Raw genomic sequence first — 17,914 nt, 5'->3', positions numbered from 1 at the left:
ACTGTTTGAAGGGCATCATTTTAGGCAGCCAAGAACCTCCTTCTTCCTACTTGCCTAAAAGAAGTATGCACATCCCATCAGTGAGACAGAGGCCTGGGGAAGCAACGTGAAAAGTAAAATCCCACACACACACACTTGATTCTACTCAAAACTATAAGCTTTTATTGTATTTTACATATCATTCATCCAGGATGCGATGAATATGCAGTTGGCATCTTCTCGCTTGTGAAATGACACAGTGCGCATAAAGCCTCCTGCCGTGTGCTGGGCCCGGGCGGGCAGAGAAGAGCTGTCTGCGAAGCTGGAATGGGGCCCTGCCTGGGCACTGGCAGCGGCCTCATTTCTGAACCGTCACACTTACTGGATGGAGTTAGATGGGTTAAGACTGACATTGAGCTTGGAATTTCAGTTTCTAATTTTACACTTTGGATTATAAGACAGTTTGATTGTTTTATAGTCTACTTTAAAATCAAAAGGTTGCCCACTCACTTTACCATCATTTTGAGTATGGGATTTGTTATTCACCAAGCTGTATTTGCAATCAGAGACAAAGCAGGCTTCAGTATCACAGCTCAGGAAAAAGTGGGAAGGTGGTTCTATTTCCCTGTCCCGCACAGTGTTCCCCAGAACCTGTTCCCACCCAGAGAATAAGGCTTCGCCTCTCAGATGCAGAGGCGGCAGGGAGAGCTCTGGTCTCCAGCTGGAGGCTACAGCTGAATTCTTTCTCCTCCTGCTCTGTGTACGCCTGACACCTTCCTTCCTCAGTGGGGAGACTATTGGCACTGAGTAGTTAAAAGGCTCACCAACAGCCGTGTTTTGAGAAAGTGTTAAAAATAAAACAACAGGGGCGCCTGGGTGGCTCAGTGGGTTGGGGCCTTTGCTTTCGGCTCGGGTCGTGGTCCCGGGGTCCTGGGATCGGGCCCCATGTTGGGCTCTCTGCTCGGCGGGGGGCCTCCTTCCCTCTCTCTCTGCCTGCCTCTCTGCCTGCTTGTGATCTCTGCCTGTCAGGTAAATAAATAAAATCTTTAAAACAAAACAAAACAAAAAAACCAACAAAATAAACAGGAGCTACTGACAGGGTTTAACCAAAGCTTGTTGCCTATTCTGCTAATGTCCACACCTTCCAGACTTCGGGAAGCTTCCCAACATGTGTTTCAACACCGGCACTGTGACGGAGGTGCCTTGCCCAAAGACTGTGACCCCAGATCCACAAAGGCCGGTAAGACACGAATTCTAAAGCTGTGAGAATAAAAGAGTCGAGCTTGTGAAGCCTATTAAATAATGTGACCCTCACCAGCATGCCGCTTGGAGCAGGGCAATGAGACACAGGTAAAAAGACACACCCTTAGGATGCATGGATTTGATCAAGGGCACAGCTCATAAAAATAATGACCTGGAACTTTCCTATAGGAAGTTTAGCGAACATGCCACTAGCAAGAAATGAGAGGGCTTCAGTGTCAGCAGCGTGACCTGTCAGCCCCGAGCCAACATCCTCAAGAGAAAAGGTCCTTGTTCTTTCTGGGATCATGGACGCTGGGGAAAAGACTGCCCCCTACCCTGAGGCAGGGGAGATCAGCACAGAGCAGCTCAGGAAGTTCAGAGAGCTAGGAAATCAATCCGGGACAATTCAGAGGAGAGGCTTTGACACTTTAAACCAGTGTGAGGTAAGAATGAGGACAGGTTTAAAATTTGGACCCCAGGATCTCGCACATTACACCAAATATAAATGTCTGTTTCAGAAGCTCTAATTCTTCCTGCTGTAACGGGGGGGGGGGGGAGGGGGGTACACAGGAGTCCTTCAGAAGCACTGGCAGGCTAAGGTGACACGGTGAGGCCAGAGGCAAGCTCTCCCCGTTCCAGATGTTGGCCACAGCGTGCAACGAGTGCCTGGGATGCCGAGTTGGAGCCCTACTAGCTCCCACAGAGGGTGGGAAAGGGCTTCCACCTCGGCCCCATGGGCATCTGGGGGAGAGACATAAGGGGCAGCAAGGGAGGAAGAGGGTACCCTTCTAGAAGCTGCCATGTTGAGCCTCAGGTGGACAAGGTTCTCTTACAGTCAGAGCACCCCAAAACCAGCATGGGGTTGGGGATAACGAGCAAATTCTGAGAGTTCATATATTAATGTCCTTCCGAATTAAAAAAATGATTTTTTATTTTTACATTTCTAAAATCACAGAACTCCAGGCTGAATGTTATCAGACACACGCACACGCGTGCACGCGCACACACACACACACACACACACACAAAATCTCTGATTTCTGGAGTCATCTCCCATACCCTCTCTCAAAATCTGGCTGAGTTACGCCTCAGGGAAATATTCCAGTTCAACCCTACACACCGACTTCAGATAAATAGAAACACTGAATTACCCACAGTTCCAAAGTGCTCTTACAGGATAACTTTTGCTGGGTTGTGTTGGATCGGTGGCTCTGGGAATGCAGGAGGAGCAATAGAATACAGTTAAGAAGAAAAAGCTGGGGCACCTGGGTGGTTCAGGGGGTTAAAGCCTCTGCCTTCAGCTCATGATCCCAGGGTCCTGGGATCGAGCCCCACATTGGGCTCTCTGCTCAGCGGGGAGCCTGCTTCCCTCACCCTCCTCTCTGCCTGCCTCTCTGCCTGCTTGTGATCTCTGTCTGTCAAATAAATAAATCTTTAAAAAAAAAAAAGAAGAAGAAGAAGAAGAAAAAAGCTGCATGTGGAGTTCTGGGTGTGGTTAAAATGTGAATTTGTATGCCTCCTGACCCGCAGGCTTTGTTCTCCTCCACTCTCGCTGTTTTGTTTTGTCTCTTCTACCAGGACGGCAACAAAAATACACCTTCTATTCAGAATCCCACTGGAGAGTAGGTGGTTCAGGTGAGCAGTCCTGTTACATATTAAGTTACTGGGCCTACAACTGAGAAATCTGAACTCTGAGGATACAACTCAAAGTCAATATTATCTCAAGGTAAATAAACAAATTACTTAGCTGGCCCCTGAAATGCTTCGTTGTCTCTAAAATCATAACCCCAACACGGGATTTTTGCCTTCTGCTGTATCCCAAAACAAAAATCAGGTAACCTGACATCCTCAAAATGATTCAGATCAGATCATGCCATCCTATTTCTCCCCTCAGCACTGAGAAATGGCTCCAGACCCTAGAAGTTGTCACGTATGTGGTCTGGGTTACTCGGTGCTCAGGTAAACACTGCCATGTGCCTGACCTTGACTAACACAGACAGCCTCTCTAAGCATGATGGTTAACTGGAGGGAGGCCCTCGCTCAGAGAAAGTATGCGGAAGGTAGAAGCCAGGATGAGGGGAGAGCTGAGGACAACGCTGCTAACACACTCACACGACATTGGGACGGGAGTACTGAAGCCGCCAGTCTTCTGAAAATGTCACTATCGCCTTCGAAACGCATAAGCTTTTTTGTTCTAGTCAGGACATCAGGGCCAAGGGCAACACTCGCATATATTGCTCACCGATACATTCTTCTTAACAGTGAAACTATTTTAAGAATATGAAAAAGCTTTTCAAGACATCTGTTTTCAGGGATACACCAGAGTAACAAATACTTCTCAGGGCCGGTTTGTTCTAAAGTCTATCCTGAGAACGAGGGCAGCCAACTTTCACGAGGTACCAAGACAGGTTTCAGCAAAAATATTTTCACTTTCCTAAAGTTATATGCTGTTTTTCAAGTCCAAATATATTATAAATATCTGATCCTTTTCCGTCAGCAAAGAAGGAAACTTTTTTTTTAAGACGCCAACGTTGGTAATATTTGTGTAGAATGAAGGTAGAATTTTAGTTGTGTGTGTGTTTTTTTTTATAACACCAAACACAGATGAAATCAAACCGTCTGCAACTGTCCCGAAATTCACAACTTTCAAAGGTCCTTTCCTCCATTCACATGAATTCATCTGAATCATTGCCATCCTGTAGGGAACAAAAAAGTGCAACTGTAAAAGCCTTCAACATAAACTACTCAAATTTTAAAAATATCTTAAGTAACAAGCTTCCTGATGTGTAACTGCAAAGTTCAGAAAATAAAAGTAAAAAGTAACATCATTAAGTTCATTAACCACTTCTCTACCTTAAAGTAGGAGTCGTTTAGACTAGCTGGATTCCTACGGTGTCATTATATGGCCTGAGTTACATAGCCACAAGTGACCAACAGTTTCTAAGTTATGAAGTAAAGGCCCACCCAACCTAGGATAGGACGGAACAGGTGTGACGAAAACAAAATGGGACTGCTCCAACAACAACAGCAAATTACGAATCCAAACAGATCCTGCCTCATATCCTTTGCTAATGATGCTGCCAATAGGCAAACACATTTTTGGTCTAGATGCCATTATTCTGAGCCTCAAGGTTGTCACAAGATGGATTTTTTTTTTTAAGACTTTATTTATTTATCTGATAGAGAGATCACAAGTAGGCAGAGAGACAGGCAGAGAGAGAGGGAGAAGCAGGCCTCCTGCTGAGCAGAGAGCCCAATGTGGGGCTCGATCCCAGGACCCTGAGATCATGACCTGAGCCAAAGGCAGAGGCTTTAACCCACTGAGCCACCCAGGCGCCCCGGATTTTTTATTTTTTTAATAGGAAAAATGATTAGGAAGTCATGGGCTAGGTATTAAATTAGGTGGCCTGCCAAGTTTTTGGTTAAAAAACTTTATATGATAGTATACATTTGAAAGGCCCTTGTTTTATCGTGTGGCTTACGGACATTATTGTGTGGCTTACAGACATGTCCTAAAGACCAAGGACAAAAGTAAAGCCTGACTCCTTTCTGATCTGGTGCATACCCTGAGATAACTGCGTGGGATGCCACCATTCACTAAGTATCTAAGTTTGGGACACTTGCTTGAAAACGTCACAACCTCAACATATCACTTGCTGCAGCTTCTCCTTCTCCCGGCCTGACACCCGAGCTGTGAGAGAAGGGGAGGGCTCAGGCTTCCAGGTGTATATGCTCTGCTCCCCCTTATTAGCTCTTATTAAAGAAGGGCAAGGAAACAGGAAATACAGTCAAGAAACACTGGTTTCTGAGGCCCGCTCTGATTTCTGGTTTCATTCAATAGTTCTCTCTGTGCTTCTCATCAATGAGCACAACAACCTGAGGCCATGGCAAAAAATGCCTTAAATAATTGTATGAAGAGCAAACTCATGTTGGCATTCTATGCACGAACCGGAACTGTGACTGCCTTAGTGTCCTACGCTAAAATCACAGCATTAGAGATGTTCGAAGAGTCACCATCTATCTTGGTCCGTATTAGATCCCGAACACTGAGGTGGAAAAATGCTCTAAGATAATTTGGGTTGGTGACAATGAAAATGTGTCACTCCCAATAAAGGCTGTGAGTCAGATTTGCAGAGTGTCTGTCCCATGTGTCTGAGGATCTGTATTTGGGGATTATAGTAACTTTTAAATATACATCTGAGATCCAAGACTTTATTTGGACAATTTAATTTTTTTTAGAGAGAATGAGAGAAATGGTGTGTACGAATGGGGCGGGGGTTGGGGAGGACATAGGGAGATGGGGGAGAGAGAATGCCAAGCAGGCTCCAGTGCGGAGTCAAACATGGGTTCAATCCCACCACCCTGAGGTCATGAGTTGAGCCAAAATCAGGAGTCGGACGCTTGAACAACTAAATGACCCAGGTGCCCTTATTTGGCCAATTTTTATATTTAAGATTCCCTTTAAGAGTCAATATGTTTTTCAATATAGCAAATAGATTTCCTGTCATCCACCTATAAAGTGATAAACAAACTGAATTGAAAGGAACTGTTTACTGATACCAAATTTAAAAGATCAGGAAGAAATTACAGATTGACAAGGATTATACTAAATAGGAGAGCAAGAGCTCAAAATCAAAACCAACTTCAGAGCGGAGACTATTTTTTCCTGATGAATTTATATAAGTCACACGAAAACTCAAGTCCTATCTTACATAAACACAAAGCTTTAACTAAAGACCAACCAATCACGCAGCCAAACTGGATCACAAAAGGTCTGTATTCCCGCAAGAGGGTTACAAGGAGAATGGAAACCTCTTCTTCAGTAGTACTGGGGGAAAGATCTAAGAGTCCTTCTACTGCAAGGCAGAATAAAAACACCCAGTGCAAAACTTCCGTGGAAACATGAATCTGATTGAAACCTGGAGCTCAGCTCAGGGACAGGGGAGCAAACAACAGACAGACAGGAACGGCAGAGCAGTTAGGAGTCCTTTGGTCTATAAATCCGACTCGCTAACCCTGGAGCTTTTAACATCTGCCACTACTCAGATCATGTCTGTGTATATATGTATATTTGCGTGTGCGTGTGTATTAATTCCAGAATATCCAAAATTTAATAATCCACAATGATGGAAATGAAAATGCCTAAGATTAACATAATACAGGTGCCAGATTTCTGCTGGAAAGTAGTCTCTAAATCATAGAAAATTTTTAAGCAACAATAACCATGACAAAGACAATGGACTGAGGGTATGTTAAAGACTTCTGTTTAACTGTTTAGCTGTTTTAAGAGTCCCAAGAAATCTAAGAGTAGTTTCCAGAAGGTATTAAATACATCTCATCATCATTAATACTGAAAGTCTGTGGGAAAAGAGCAATTAAGGACTATATTGATGAGAAGCAACAATGACCATTTATATTCAGAGACTAAGAAACAACTTTCACATATATGCCCTTGTTTGAATTCTAGCACAGTCGGAGGAAGTCATTAGGTCTCCCTTCCACTGCTGATGAATACTCCCTCAGAGAGGTTAAATAATTTTATTAGGCTTATCCACTTAGTAAATGACAGTTTAGGGCTCTAACCTTCAAGTTCAAGGCTGTATTTAATTACATAATGCTACTCTTGAATTTTTCAGGAATAAATTACAAAGCTACAGCTCTGACTCATAAAAGAACCCCATAAATTTAGTTCTTCACAAAGATAGGAATAAGAATATTGTTCTTACTCATTTTTAGAAGGACACTGAGATATGAACAAGGTATAAAATACTACTAACAAACCCAATTGGTGAACTGAATATGGGGTTTGACTTGCTGACCTTTAAGGGATCTTAAATTCTGTTAACTGTTTCTAAGTGTCAAAGGAAGTAGTGTTTAATATTATTTTCTGTGATGGTGGAAATGTTCTATTTCTGTCCAATATGGTGACCACTAGTAACATGTGGCTAGTATGACCGAGAAACCGAGTTTTTAAAGTATATTTTAATTGTTTATTATTTTTTTAAATTAAATTTAAATGGTAACATGTAACTAGTGCCTAGTATCCTGAACAATAAGATCTCAAGCATACATAGTTGACCCCTGAACAACATGGGTTTGAACCACACAGGTCTACTTCTACACAGACATTTTTAAATAAATACAGCTAAGGATCGTAAAAGTATTTTCTTCTCCCTATCACTTTACGGTCTTTTCTTCTGGTTTACTTTATTGTGTGACTATGGTACGTGATACATATGACATACAAAATGTGTGTCAACTAATTATTTACGTTATGGGTAAGGCTCCTGGTCAATAGTAGGATACCAGCAGTTAAGTTCTAGGGGAGTCAAAAGTTACATGCAGATTTTCAACTGTGTAGGGGGACTGGTGTCCCTAACCCCCTTACTGTTCAAGAGTCAACTGTATTTGTAAACTATAAAATATGCAACATAGCAAATATATCCACCCAGTTTCGATTTTCTGCAGCCTGGTAAGTGATAGCTAAATTGAGCTATCTCCAGCCACTTCCAAATAAATTTTGGGAACAGAGTAGTCATGGACAGTAAGTCCCTGACATAGTTCCAATAAAATCATCAGCTGCTGATGCTAAGAAAATTCTTTCAGTACTATAATCTGGATCTCCATTTCTCTTTATCTGAGGTCCTGAGGAACATGAAATCAACCAATGTTGTCACCTAGGCTGCAGGAAAGATCTTGGGGTTAAGACTTTCATTTTTTTTTTTTAAGATTTTATTTATTTATTTGACAGATGGAGATCGCAGAGAAGCAGGCAGAGAGAGGAGGAAGCAGGCTCCCTGCTGAGCAGAGAGCCCGATGCGGGGCTCGATCCCAGGACCCTGGGATCATGACCCGAGCCGAAGGCAGAGGCCTTAACCCACTGAGCCACCCAGGTGCCCCCGTTTTTTTAATTGAATGTGAAGATTTTGTTTTCAGTTGTTAATACAGAAACCACAGTCACATTAATGTAGAATATTAATAAGGGCCCTTCTGCTTGCTACAACTAGGAAAGAAGGAAATGAACAGGAAAGTTCTGAAACAGACCTGGACATCATAAAGAGTGCAACCATCTCCTTCCGTGAGGTGACCTACTTAAAAACACATTGCCCCGCTTTCCCTCTTGCTCCAGGGAAGAGGGGCAATGCCCAATAGAATGCACCCGAGTTGCCAAGTCATGTTAAGCCATCAGCAACATGTGACTCAGTACTGGCTAGTCACCCGATTGTTAAAAATTCTTTATTAAGGCACAACACTGAAACAAATAACTTGAACATACCTGATTTGAAGACATATTCTCAACTTTCATTAGTGATGAATAGCTCCTAGAAGAAAACAACACATTTAAAATAAGGTCATCCAGGGGGCGCCTGCGCGGCTAAGTCGATTAAGCATCCTAACTCTTGATTTCAGCTCAGGTCATGATCTCAGGGTGGTGAGATCGAGCCCCAAGTCAGCTGGGTGTGGAGCCTGCTTACGATTCTCTCTCCCCCTCTCCCTCTGCCCCTCCCCGCTTCTCTAAAAATAAAATACAATAGCGCTATCCAGTCAGAGAGTATTTCATGAACATTTACCATGTATCCCGCACTGCTGAGGGTCCTTCAGAGGAAAATATGATCCCTGACCTCAAGGAGATTGCAACGAAAAAAGGGTAGGTAGCTTCGAACAGTAAATAAGATGTGCACAGCACTTTATAATTTACAGAGTGCTTGCTCATACTCATTTCATGTCACTTCCACACTAACTGTGAGGTGGGTGGCGTTAGTCAGATGAGGAAACCCGTCTATGCCCAAGAGCAGCCCAGACTCCTCGCTGAGGCAGACTGCGAGGGCTGTGGCGGTTGCAGGAACTCGGGAGGCGATGCGTCCGAGTGGGCAGGGCAGGGCTGCTGAGAGGCACTCTTCTCACGTGAGGTGGAACCCAAAGCGAGCCCAAGCCATACAGGTGAGCAGTGGAGGCAGATCCAGAGACGGCAGGAGCAAAGGCAAAGAGATGGTTTTTGTAATGACATGCCACGCCAATTCAAGTGGAGTCTGAGGACAAAGTAGTGGGAAAGTAGGCTGGATGTGTGGGGCCGTTATGTTGTCCTAACTGCATGAACTAACACAACATGATCAGCAAGAAGCCACAATATGAGACGGGAGCAAGTCAACAAGTATTTATTAAATATCCGTGATGTGTAAAGCCCTGTGCTAAGCCTGGTGGAGGATGGGATGGGAAGAAACCAGAACCTGATGAATAAGACAAAGCCTAGCCCCAAACAGCTTACCAGGAGAGGAGATATGACCTATTCAGCCATAACCATGCAATAAGTTCAGTTAAAAATACACAAAGAGATAAAGGAAAAATACACAGAGACAAAAGGAAAAGGAAAGTGAGACCAGTGTTTTAAAAAGAGTAATCTGTAGAAGAGAGGGAGAGGGAAGTTAAGGCAAGGAGATGAGTTAATAATAACAGTATTTACAATTTACCAAGTATCCTTTGTTTGCGAGGACCTGCATTCTATGCCTCATAAATTACGGTCAATTGCCTCAACCACCTTATAAGGCAAGGGAGAGTCTCACGCCTACTGAAGACATAGGAGGCAGAGCCTCGGACCTTCAGAAGTTGTGCAAGGCCTCCCAGCTAACTAGGGGAGAAGCGAGCCTGTGAACCCACTTCCGACTCCCGAGCTCACACTCCTACCGTCATGCTCCACCCAATCTGCTGCAATATCCCCCCAACAAGGGCACGAATCCAGACTGTTAACAGCTGTCCCGGTAAGAAGGGATAAATCTGAGAGGAATCAACGATAACATCAAGGTTTCCAAGTTGAGTGATTTGAAGAAAATAATCCTACAGTTGAGAGAAATGGGCAAATGTTGCAAAGAAGGTGTGTTCGGTGTGGGGCATGTTGCACGTGAAGGGATGGAGAGACATCCAAGTAGAGAATATGCACTGTAGAAATGGAAAACTGAGAATGAGAGGGAAGCAGGATAGTCCTGGCCGGTGACGACCACCTGGGAGACCGCTGGAGAGAGTGGTCAGGTGAAGCTTGCTGGAGGAAGTGGTATCTCTAGGAAACACACAGGCAATATTGAGAAGCTGCATGAGCAGAAAGAGAGAGGCCCTCTGAGCATGAAGTGGGTAGAGCAGGGAATCTCAATCCTGGCTGCATTTCAAAATCACCCAATGAAGATGGGCATCCAGGAGCCGCGTTCAAGAACCACTGGGTCCGAGAGCCCACTTGATGAAAGCGACACACATATTTACCCTTCATCCGGCCACACCTGTCCTCTGAGCTCCACCACATTCATCCACCTGCCTATCTGACATTTTTTTGGATACCTCAAGGTATTTTCAGATTCACAGGTTCCTTTGCAGCTCATGGTCCAAAACCAGTTTGGTTCTTTCCCAGTATCCCCCGGCCCAGAGAACGGCACCGCCATCCACTCCAGCTCACACCCCAGAAACCTAGGACTCACTCTTTCCCCCTGCCCATTCCAGCCAATCTAGCTTCAAAGCTTATAATTTTGTCTACAAAATTACTTCTCCCCAGTCCATTTCTCCCTATCTTCACGACACCCCTGTATTCCAAGCTACCATCATCTGCCGTGTGGCAATCTGCCATAGTTTCCTAACCAGCCTAGTCACCCCCACCTTGACCCCCTTCCCTTCAGGTCAGTAAAATGAGCTTTCCAAAACACAAACCTTATCATACAACCCCCTGCTTTTAAAAGTCTTGATGACCTCATGAACGTCTGATGAGGGATGAAGACAAACATGACCAACAGGCCCTGTGTGCATGGGTACTTCGATCCATGCATTCCCGCACTCCTTCGCTCCACACATTTGGGCCCGCCTTTCTGGCCCTGTGTTTTGCCTTGCTCCCTCCCATACAGTCTTTGCATACCTAGTTCCCTCTGCTTAGAGCCCTCTTGCCACCCAATCCCCTTTTAACCAGCAAACATAGTTCTGATCTTAGCTCAAGCATCACTGTATCAGAGAAGCCAAATTCAATTATTTATAAATCCATAATATATTAACCAATCACTCACTGTATATGCAAAGCACCGGGTCACACATAAAGAGATACAAAGATGCCTATCAGTGCCTCTTTGAAGGAGCTTATCATTAAAATGGAGAGCTATGGCACACAGGACATTATAGAAAGCAGCAGCGCTCGTATGTGAGGGTGAAACAAAAGAAGGTACAATTAAAGCAGTCGATTCTACACTGGACTATATAACTTTTAAATTAATGGTCTTGCTGTTGCCTCTTACACATGTCACCACTAAACTCATCCTATGGGTCTACTACTTCCTAATACCCTAGGACACCTATAATGGCTCCTTATCATTTACAACCCGAAATTCTGTACTATGCAAAACCTTTTAAAATCACTGTGATGTGCCTATTTTTTTTTATTCTTTTATTTGCCTATATGACTTTGACTCTGGCCTAGCCAACCTGCTCCTTTCTTGCCTTACAGTCAACACAGTGTGGAGCTCAGGACTCTTGACTTGAGTTAGAATTCCTGCTTTGCCACTTTACAGCTCTAACTTTCCAAACATTGACCACCTTGCTAAAGTCATCTTTGTCCCCAAATCAAGTGCAGGTTACTGTTCAAACTGATGATCCACTCACCTGTGACTAACCCTTTTACCTGGGTCTTGTACTTGTCTGACTTTGAGTACCTGAGCCTTGGATTCAAATTCGACCTCCCAGACTCCCAGTTTTTAAACTGGGACTGTAGCCACAGTCCCTACCTTTTTCTTTTCTGATCTGCTACTCAACTTATCCTCTATTAACTACCTTTCTCTATTATTTCCTCTGGTTTCAATAACCACATGGTAGAGCTTGACTTTGATATTGATGTTATAACACCACAAAGCCCAAATAAGTGAATACAAGGCTAAAACAGAGCCGGCGAGCTTTCATTTGCAGGCAACCATGCATTCCACTACAGAGATGAAACAACACTACTAGGACACACTGAAGGGAGCCAGCGATGCTCTTCCCCAGCACCTGCCAACAGATGATGGTGTCTACTGGGAGACTCATGGGTAATCTGCCTAAAGGATTTCTCCAAATGTCTGCTCTCTCAAACCAAATGTAGACTGAGTAGAAGCCATTCTGCTTCTCTCACTCTCAAGGTCACGTCTAAGACACCGACTACTCTGTAAGCCTGTGTTGAGTCTCTGCTGTCATCTCAGCTTGCTCAATGTATGGCTTACGGTGTAGCAATCACAGAAAGGAAAGAACCTGTGAGGAGGCTTCTTCCTTACACCATACCCTACACAAAGATTCTCTAACCCCAAGCCCCATGAGCTTCTAGGCTCACGAGGCATGTGTCCAAGGAGCTAACGAGTAAGATGGGTAAGTGAGAATATGCAAAGTCTAAGGAAGGGGAAATTTTTCAAATGGTTTGGATGAAGAAAATAAACGGTGAGCAGAGGGTGTTAATATAGTGCCCTCCCAACAAACCAAATATTGCTAAAACCCATCTGTCTAAGAGGATGATCTTTATGTAGACCTATTTACATTATCAGACCATTCCAGGTTCTGCACGCTCAGTATAAGGAGTATAGGCTCATCGGCAAGAACAAGATGGAGTTCTGTCTCCAGGGGCTACCACTCTTCACTGCAGAGCAGGAAGTCATGCCTTCCACAGGGTGGGCTGGGCTTTGTTCACTGCTGAGCTGAGAGCTGGACAGGATCCAGACTAGAGCTCGGAGAACTTGGAGCTGTATAATGGCAATTCCATTCATTGCTTCTCCCAGTAGACATTAGAAAGGAGAAGCTTATTGCCATTCTTGTTCAAGAAGTTGAGAAGAGAAAGGGGACAAGAATCTAAATGGCTTTAGACTTGGAGGGAAGTGGGCCATCTCCAGATATGAGGCTGTTGAGTATTTCTTTGCTGCAATCATCTGGAAGCACTGGGGAGAACTTCCGGGAGAAGAATATCCCTTGGTTTCTCTGCAGAATCCCCTGCAGACTCAGTCAGTTTCTCAGGCAATCGCAGCAACTAAAGTGGACATTCCCTACCAGATGGTCCAAATAAAAGAACCATCTGCCAGTGAAAGCTCATGAAATTTTCATTGTCAGACAGCCAAGGGAAGGATGGAAGGGGAACGTCAGACAGCCAAGGGAAAGACTTGAGGATGAGATGATTCTATAGGCCCACCACTGGAGCTCCTAGGTGGAAGAGTCAAAGGTAGAAACTCAGGTCATGGATGAAGCACCATAACGTATAAAAACAGATTCTAAAGCAGGTCAGAAGCTTAGAGCTTGTGGCTGGAACTTCACAGAAGCTGCAGGGCATGGCACACAAACAGGCAGGGGCTTGGTCTGTCGCTGTGTTGGTTCCCCGCACAGCAGCCCTGCCTCACATCCTCCCAGCCTCGGCAGTTGGAAAAGTAAGTCACTGTGGTAGCACAGGTTTCATGGGAACAAATATATCAGTCGTTTTTCGTCTTCTCAGAGCCACAATCATTCATTAAAAAAGAAAGCATCAGGGACAAAACTGTGTAGAAAAACATGAACTAGAAAAGTGATTTCCCCATTTCGTTCACTTACACTTGCCTTTTGATAAATATGGGCCAGAGTGATATATGATAAAAATTTGTGTCTGAGAAAACAAATGGAAAAATTACAGGTGACAAGGGACAGCTTAGAATATGGGACTGGTTAGATAAATTTGCTTTTGAGGCAAAAATTTCATTCAACAACAATGAGAATTTTTTTCCCCTCAACTTATGTAAGTATTTTATGGGTTGTTGATACTATAAAAGAAAATCTGGGAGATATGAACATTGTGCTTTAAACTAATAAAATCAAACATACAAAATCCCCTAATTTTACTAGTACACAGCTTGATTTGAAACAAAAATGATATATATTTCAAGATAAATTCCCATATCTAGAAATTTCTTAATTCATATGCAATAAATTTTACTTTAACGCTGAACAGACTGATCAGAGGCAGAAGAGAGTGGTAATAGCGCGTTATGAGCTTGAGAATCAGAAAGACTAGCTATGTGACTTTGGGCAAGTTACTTAACTGCTGCTTGTCAAGCTCAGTTTCATCTTCTAGAAAATGCAAGTAATAACAACACTTGCCTCATATCCGTTATTGTTAGGGTTCAATGAGATAATGGAGCTAAACATAGTACAGCGTTTGGCAGATGACAAGGGTCCCAAAATGTTAGCTATTCTTTCTCAAGTTTTCAGGTAAATTAAGTGATATTATATTCCTAACATATTATGTTTCTAAACAAAATTGTTAGATTTAGAAAGGGTACCAGCAGGTGTGTTTTCAATATTTCCCCCCCTTCACATGAAAAACAAAAATAAGCTGCTCTCAATCCCACACATTTTACTGCTCTGATTGAGCTGATAATTTTTCTTTCATTCACGACACAAAGCAGACTCCCAATCGAGGTCAAACCCAATCTGTGCATTTGTTTGTCTCACGTCAGCAGATTATAGCTCAGGATAACACTTCTGGAGTTCTCATTTGAGTATTATGTTTTAATTGAAGCCACTTATCCCACTTTAGCAGAACCCCCAAAAGGAGCACATGTAGGCAGATAACTAAGAAATACCAGTACTTGATCATTATACCTACACCAGGACCCAACACTCTTTCTAATCATCCAGCGTACTGCAAGGAAACCGAGTCAGGACATGGCAAGACAGCTCATTTTGATCCTATACCTTTCCCAGAGGCACAGCAGTATCCTTTCTTCCCCCCTTTCTTTTTGGTATACTTAACACAAATGGTATCTATGGAGAATTGTGGGAAAATCTAGAAATCCTGTGAGTAGAAGTTGTAGGATTAAATTTCCTCTTTGACAAAGAAAACCCAGGAGTCTCTTTAAGTATAAACTATACATCCATTATGGATTCAGAGTGGTGGGCAGAATAATGATCCCACCTGTAGATGTCCACATACCAATCCCTAGAACCTGCAAATATGTCGCCTGGCATATTATCTGGCAAAACGGGCTCTGCAGACGTGGTTGGGTTAAGGATCTTGGATGCAGAGGCTATGGATTGTCTGGTTGGGCCCAATTGTCATCACACTGGTCTTCAACAGTAGAGAAGGCTGTGCTCAGAGATGGGGCTGTGACTGTGGGGGTATGTTTCAGAGATGCCATGTGGCCGGCTTTGAAGATGGAGGAAGGGGCCACAAGCCACAGAATGTGGGTGGCCTCTAGGAGCTGGAAAAGGAAAAAGAGTCTTCCCTAGAGCTCCAGAAAGGAACACAGCCCTGTTGAACCTTGGTATTAGCCCACTGAGAACCATGTTAGACTTCTAACATATGAATGGATGGAACTGTAAGATAAGAAATCTCTGTTATTTGAAGCCACTGAATTTATGATAATTTGTTACAGTAGCCACAGAAAACTAATACAGTCAGTATTCTCATACACTAGGATTTTAGGACCCAAGCTATATTTTAACTACTCCTTATCATTTTATTTACTTATTTTTATTTGTTTACTTTTTAAAGATTTTATATCTTATTTTATTAGGTAGGTTCCACACCCAACATGGGGATTGAACTCAATCCCAAGATCAAGAGTCACATGCTCTACTGACTGAGCCAGCCAGGCGCCCCCTACTATTTATCATTTTAAAATGTACTGCTTTGGAGTAGGCCTCATTACATTAATCACTTCCAACTTTCAGAATGTTTTTCTTTCTTTTTTAAAAAAAAAAAAAGGGGTTTAAAAACAGATTTTAAGAATTACTAGCATTGGGGCACCTGGGTGGCTCCATGGGGTAAGTGTTTGCCTTCAGCTCAGGTCATGATCCCAGGGTCCAGTGATGGAGCCACATCTCAGGTTCCCTGCTCAGCTGGGGGTCTGTTTCTCCCCCTCCCCTCTGGCTCTCAACACCCTCACCCTACCACCCTTGCTTGTGCTCTCTCTCTCTCAAATAAACGAGTAAAATCTTAAAAGGAAAAAAAAAAGAATTACTAGCATTGGTCTTCAAAGCTAAGACCATCTTATTCAAATACCACAGTGAGTCAACGTTAAACCCTTAATATAGCATCTTTTCTTTTCCTGAAGATGTTTACAAACCAAACTCTAAAGATAACCTATGACAGTTTATCTAAGAATAAAATTAGCTCTTTTTATTTCACACACATTCATATCCTGCCCCTATAAAAGCGAGTCATTTGACTAATGCATCAGCATAACTGCCCTTTCCTAGGCTGTTTCAGGCCCTGAGTCTGTCATCTGTCCTGCCCTCCACTGGTCTAACCTTCCTATGGGCTGGTCCCTGATGAAAATCAGCATCAATGAATCTCCTCGGTTAACACCAATACTGCAGCTCCGACATACCTAAGTTCGTCCATTTCCCGCTTCTTCTTCATCTCTTCCTTCTCTCTCCTTTTCATTTCCTGAATTTGGGCTTTTTTCTCATTCCTCTCTTCTCGGTCTCTGCATTCCTTCTCTGCCGCGAGGTCTGGGAATCGCTCCATTTTGGTCTTTTCTAATCTGTTCAGGATCTCATTCACTTTCTTCTCCACAGTCACAATTTTCACCTTTGAGGGAGGATGGGGGGGGGCAAAACGGAATCTTTATTGTAGGTTTCCCCCCAGAACAGAGGCGACGTTTTCAAGGAGCCGAGCAACCCAGCTGAAAGAGATCTGGAAGGCTGACATCATGCGGAGCCTTCAACAACCAAGGCAGGAGTCAGCAAAGTGCGGGCTCCACCCCGCCCCCCTCTGGCGGTGTGCGACACTTACATCCCTTTGCCTGTGAAAGCCTATCTGTCCCACGTCCATGTCAGCGGTTTTCTTCAGGTTAGACCACGGTGTATATACCACATTCACGTTGTTCATCTTGCAGCCTGCCAAGAGAGAATGTCTTCAACATGCAGGCCGGAGGATACTGAGCAATGCACTCCCTCACCCACTAGCCAATTACCAAAGTCCAACAAAGGGAAAGGCAGCGTGAACGGCCACAGAGGGATTCAAACCACCAAATACTTTTTTCTTGAACACACCCACAAGAGGCAAATTGTAAAGGCGACCAACATGACTCAAGCAGAACTATTATGAAGGAAAGCAGGGGTCTGTGGCTCAGCTTCAGGGACTTCTGAGACCCCCAAATACTGAATGCGAAATTTAGGATACGCTTTTTTTTTTTTAAAGATTTTATTTACTTACTTGACAGACAGAGATCACAAGTAGGCAGAGAGGCAGGCAGAGAGAGAGGGAGAAGCAGGCTCCCTGCTGAGCAGAGAGCCCAACGTGGGGCTCGATCCCAGGACCCTGGGATCATGACCCGAGCCGAAGGCAAAGGCTTTAACCCACTGAGCCACCCAGGTGCCCCGGGATACGCATTTTTTAAAAAGAGAAATGGACCAAACAGGTTTCCCTCAGAAATGGACCAAACAGCTTTCCCTCAGATTCCCAATGGAGTCCTTGATTCAGCAAAGGCTGAACATCGAGATAAAGCAAAAACCACGGTCTGGGATTCAAGAGACCGGCACGCGCCCCTGGCACCAACACAAACTGGCTGTGTCCCCTAGAGAGCATGCCCATGGCTCCCGGAATCTCAGCTGAAACAGGATGCAACTGGACTAGCAGAGTTGTTTGTTTCTCTTCACAGTGGCCCCCGTCTTTTACCAAAGAAAATGTATCAAAGGAATAAAAGCAGGGATGCTCTGGATGAAAGGGGTGCCGGGTACCCCATTC

General features: G+C 43.9%; 1 protein-coding gene across 2 annotated transcripts in view; it reads right to left on the bottom strand.

The window, feature by feature from the left end:
- Window positions 1–2,127: 2,127 nt before the first annotated feature.
- Window positions 2,128–17,914, bottom strand: part of CCDC25 (coiled-coil domain containing 25) — a 40,797-nt gene continuing 25,010 nt past the window's right edge. For both annotated transcript variants that reach the window (XM_080796441.1, XM_080796442.1), the window contains 4 exons: window positions 16,961–17,064; window positions 16,554–16,756; window positions 8,498–8,543; window positions 2,128–3,917 (listed from right to left, as the gene is read on the bottom strand). In XM_080796441.1, the coding sequence (XP_080652567.1) occupies window positions 3,888–3,917; window positions 8,498–8,543; window positions 16,554–16,756; window positions 16,961–17,064 (383 nt within the window). In that variant the 3' untranslated portion in view covers window positions 2,128–3,887. The remainder of the gene's footprint in view (window positions 3,918–8,497; window positions 8,544–16,553; window positions 16,757–16,960; window positions 17,065–17,914) is intronic.

Source organism: Martes martes, assembly GCF_963455335.1.
Source record: "Martes martes genome assembly, chromosome: 2".
In the NCBI taxonomy this organism is placed as follows: Eukaryota; Metazoa; Chordata; class Mammalia; order Carnivora; family Mustelidae; genus Martes; species Martes martes.
This window is presented reverse-complemented; position numbering and strand designations above follow the sequence as displayed.